Source organism: Megachile rotundata, chromosome 2 (genome assembly GCF_050947335.1).
Source record: "Megachile rotundata isolate GNS110a chromosome 2, iyMegRotu1, whole genome shotgun sequence".
Lineage (NCBI taxonomy): Eukaryota > Metazoa > Arthropoda > Insecta > Hymenoptera > Megachilidae > Megachile > Megachile rotundata.
In genome coordinates this window covers 4,396,829-4,401,226 of record NC_134984.1, presented here as the reverse complement: position 1 = coordinate 4,401,226, position 4,398 = coordinate 4,396,829, and the positions used below count along the sequence as shown (strand labels likewise).

The following is a 4,398-nucleotide window of genomic DNA, read 5'->3' as shown; positions in this document are numbered from 1 at the left end:
CACATAGTGCATACTACCTTGAGGTTAGTCTTCAAGCCCGACTGTTGCATGCCAGTTATCTGCAAGTATTTTATCCCGCACTCTTCTCTATTGTCGGCATGATGGCTCATTTTCTTCATCTCTTCAAACATGTGCTGCATGTTTATGATATTTAATCCCTTTGAAAAAGACGGCGTTTCTTCTGGCCGGGTTGAAATTACTTCTTCTACGGTCCAGGTACCGTTTTCGCCATCTGAGGTGTGTGCTGATATCGTATCTTCTGAAGTTTCATCATTTTGTGCTATTTGTGACATGGAGGTCCTTCCGTCGGATGTTGACGGCTGATTTCCGTACTCCTCAGCAAGTGTTGTATTCTTCTTTTCTTGGAGTACTTCTTCGTTGAGGCGTATAATTTTCTTCTTACTTTTGGTGCACTCACTTTCGGTGCACTCACTTCCGGTGCACTCACTTTCGGTGCACTCACTTTCATTTCACTCGCTTCACTTTAAAAAAAAAAAATAATAAAAATACTAAAAAAAATACTAATAAACTAAATAAAATTAATACTAAAAAAAATAAATAACTAAATAATTTAAAAACTAAATCACTCTACTTAAAAAAATGTTAAATACTACTTTATACGTAGACGTAATGCAAAAAATTCCGATACGTTGCATTCGGATGTTGCAGAACGTAATGTGATGTAATATTCGTACCCATATTGAGAGTCGGTGGTGGAAATGAGTGGTAATGGTGGAAATGAGTGACGTGTGTGAAACGAGGGACATTGGTGGAAGTGAGGAACAATGGTGGGGTGCATAGCTTCGAACCTCGGCATCGATCGACGATCCAGCAGTTGCAAAGTGACCAGTGAGTATGGAGAACCTCAAGAGCTTGAGGAAAGCAGTTGAAGAAGTTAGTAGTTAGCGTATAATGTCACGCGTACGGCGTCTTGCCAGTGTTAATTACAAATTTACAATATGTAAATTATTTATTTCTAGATGGACAACAGTGAAGAGCATCAAAAGCATAACAAAGAGGAGGAAACAGTAGAGGAAACAGTAAAGGAGGAAACAGTAAAGCGGGAAACAGAATCAAAAATAGAGGAGGAGAAAAGGGAGCCGTCCCCACGTCCTCAAATGTCTGGAAGAAAAGTAAGTAATGTGTTTCACATTTATTTATTCCGATTTATTTCCCTACGATAAATTATGTATTTGCAAAAAAATTATTATAACTAGCCCGGAATCCGAACTCCTCAATCGTTTCGTGTTCGCGACGATATACTGCTTTTAATTCATTATGGATATTATTTACATTAAAGCTTTGAGAAAACGCGGATTTTATCAATGAAATTAATTCTTCGACAGTCTTTAAAACCTTGTCCCCTATTTTTAACCGACTTCGAAAAAGGAGGAGGTTACTCAATTCGATCAGTATATTGTTTTTTTTTTTTTTTTTAATACTATATATATAAAAAATATATACATATAAAATATTTTACATTTTCATTTCTCTGTTTCAGATGCGCAAAATTTTAAAACGTTTATTACGTTATACGCCATTGGCAAGAGCCGGCAGAGGAGGGTGCCGCGGAAAAAGAGGATACCGCAGAAGAGGAGGGTACCGCGGAGGAGGAGAAATAAATATTTCTGGTTGTACGATATACGGTGGCATACGGAATTGAAAATAAAAGATTAAAAAGGAATAAATATTAGTAAATGATGTACTGTTTCGGGTCAATTGTTAATAATGTTAATGCGTTGCTAACTTTTTTATTTTTAATTACGTAGACGTAGACAAGTTTCGTTGAATTTTCAATTTAATTAAATTAGCAAAAATAAATGTCTGTATTGAAAAGTCGGTAATCGAATTCCTGCGTCGATCAATTACTTCTGAGATACCGCTCAATTTCGATCAGACTCTCGTGTGTTACAAAAAAATAAAATCTATTGTTCTTCTGGTTAAAAATTGTTCACATATATAAAAATATATTGCGTTTGTTCGGTAATCGGTGAAAGGGACTCGAGAACACAGGGGGGTTTGAATAACCCGTTCGAATAATTTGTACACTATTTATTCACAAAATACACAAAACGAAATTAACACACTACACTCACACTTGGACGACGACGATACGAAAAAAAATTAGAAAAGTATAATTGAAACGGAATGTTCGCTGTAGCGCACCGCGTATTTACTATTCGGGATTATAACGTCTTACTTCGACAGCGGTAGCATTTGTTCCCATTCGCGAGAGTCGGGCGATCACATGAATTCGGGAATCCGCGGTAAGTGTCATCACGGCCCAATCAGCTGTTGCTTATTAGACATGACGACAACGGGAACCAATAAATTTTATATCGGTTACAGGGGGGTCCTCGGTGTCTTTCGAACTTTCGAGAACGCACCGAAAGAGAGCTTCTGGTGCGTTCAGGAGGACGAGAGACAGAAAACTTCACGGTTGGGATTTGAATTCAGGGATCGCCCTCTCCTACTTGCCTAGATACGGAACAGCGTTATTAAGATATTCATAAATCAGGTTTAATTAAAATATTTTAAAGAGATCCTTCCAAATCGTTTTTTTTGAAATAATAAATTTATTTAATTCTCTTCAAAGTTACTGTGTTTCAGCTTCATTTTAAATATTATTACCTCTCAATATCCCATGAAGTATTACTTGACAGTTTTTTTGGAAAACCTTTTGAATTGTATATTAATATTATTACAAAAGATAAAAAAAATCAAGTCCAGCGGGACTCGAACCTGCGACCGAAAGAAATGTATAAATCACAAGGCAGGGCACCTAACCTTTTCGCTAATCCTTCCGTTGAAGTAATTTCTTACGTTTCGGAATATAACCGATTGCAATGTAAAATTAATGAATACAGTAGGATCATTCCACACCGAATCGACCACTTTTGGAAGTCACCATCTCCGATTTTGCTCTAATCGAAATATGTTGTAGTCCATGTGAAATTAGAGGGGGTTTAAGTCATCATTTTGCCGGTTTCGAATTTGTTAAGGAATGACAAGCCTTCAAAGTTTGCAATTTTTGCACATTTTGCCGAAAATGGGGTCCACTTAGGAATTTTTTTTTCACAAACTACTCAACCGAATTAGCTAAATTTTTTGTTTGTTTCATTCATGAAGGATTGGGTTATTTCAAAATATTTTTTTTAACTTTGTCAATTTGTTATAAAATGTCGGAAAATTTAAACAACTTCTTTTTTTGCGTTTTTCTCAATGAGGGGCGTAAAGAGTGAAAATTAAAAAAAAATATGGTCATATTCTTTGAAGCTTCCCCTCTAAGACGAGCCCTTCATAACGATAGAGCCTCGAAAATTGACGTCCCTACAAGCTGGAAAAGGACGCGGTGTACCCCTGTTTCAGGTAGGCGAGTCGCGCGCTCCGCTATTATGACCGGTTATTTTCCATCACTGATCCCAAAGCAATACGGGAAGATCTCATATATGACCTAATAACTCTGTTCATACCTTGAAAAGTATATTAGTTACCACTCTTGACCAATGACACATTTTTAGTTATGTTAGATTTGACCCTAAAGTAATATGAGTATATTCTTTTTATTTTGTTATGGGTTTTGAAGAAATAAGCTTGCAAAAGTTGTCGGATGCTAAGAAGTATGTCAAACATTTTTTAATTTCTAATGCCATTGAGAATAGATATTCGTTTTAGGTGTCTTTTATTTTTTTATCACTTTCCTTCTTCTGCCGACTCGATACAATCTGAACAATAAATAAGAGGTATGCTGGGATTTCCTATATATTCAGATATCTTTATTCCAAATGTTTAGTTACCGTGGCATTTTCGTACCGTACGGTTTTGAGACCTAAAGAATGCGTGAATTGTTTAAAATGGTGCATGAAATGTATTGCAATCCATTTAAACGAACAGGGCATCAACGCTTCGCTAAAGGGCTTCGAAACATTACGGTAGGGATATGGCAAGCATTTCCAGCTCTTCCCAGGGAAGGGCTAATTTATAATACTTGCTGCTGTAAAATACATAAACAAAGGAAAAGAACACAAATGGAAATTTCGCTAGCTGAACCGGGGCTATCCGGATTATCGCACGGAGAAATTTGCAATACTAGTAACAGTTCGAATGTTTCCATGCCGATAGAACCGGCAGTTCTTGTAAGTTCCACAAATATTTTAACATCCTCATTAGGTGATTCTCCTGTTACGTATAAGACTTTAAAATCAAGTAGACGCATTTCAGACAAGATAGATCGTATTTCTAATAGATTAAAGCCGCATTTAATAAGTGAAAGTAACTCCTCTGATGTCGCAGATAATGCAAAAATAATTGAACAGTTAAATATTAAATTTAATTCAGAATCTAGTGATAGTGAAAAAATTCGCATTTTGACAACCTTACCTAAATCGTGGAGTATAC

General features: G+C 36.2%; 1 protein-coding gene across 1 annotated transcript; it reads left to right on the top strand.

Annotated features, from left to right (window-relative positions):
- Positions 1 to 477: 477 nt before the first annotated feature.
- On the top strand, positions 478 to 2,551 carry LOC105663973 (uncharacterized). The gene is made up of 3 exons (XM_076528893.1): positions 478 to 894; positions 981 to 1,133; positions 1,502 to 2,551. The coding sequence occupies exons 1-3, from the start codon at positions 856 to 858 to the stop codon at positions 1,661 to 1,663; spliced, it is 354 nt and encodes a 117-aa protein (XP_076385008.1). The 5' UTR covers positions 478 to 855; the 3' UTR covers positions 1,664 to 2,551.
- Positions 2,552 to 4,398: the final 1,847 nt, after the last annotated feature.

Coding starts and splice junctions, on each gene's coding strand:
- LOC105663973 (XM_076528893.1), top strand. CDS start 856: ATGGAGAACCTCAAGAGCTTGAGGAAAGCAGTTGAAGAA. Junction 895..980: donor TGAGGAAAGCAGTTGAAGAA/GTTAGTAGTTAG, acceptor ATTTATTTCTAG/ATGGACAACAGTGAAGAGCA. Junction 1,134..1,501: donor CTCAAATGTCTGGAAGAAAA/GTAAGTAATGTG, acceptor TCTCTGTTTCAG/ATGCGCAAAATTTTAAAACG.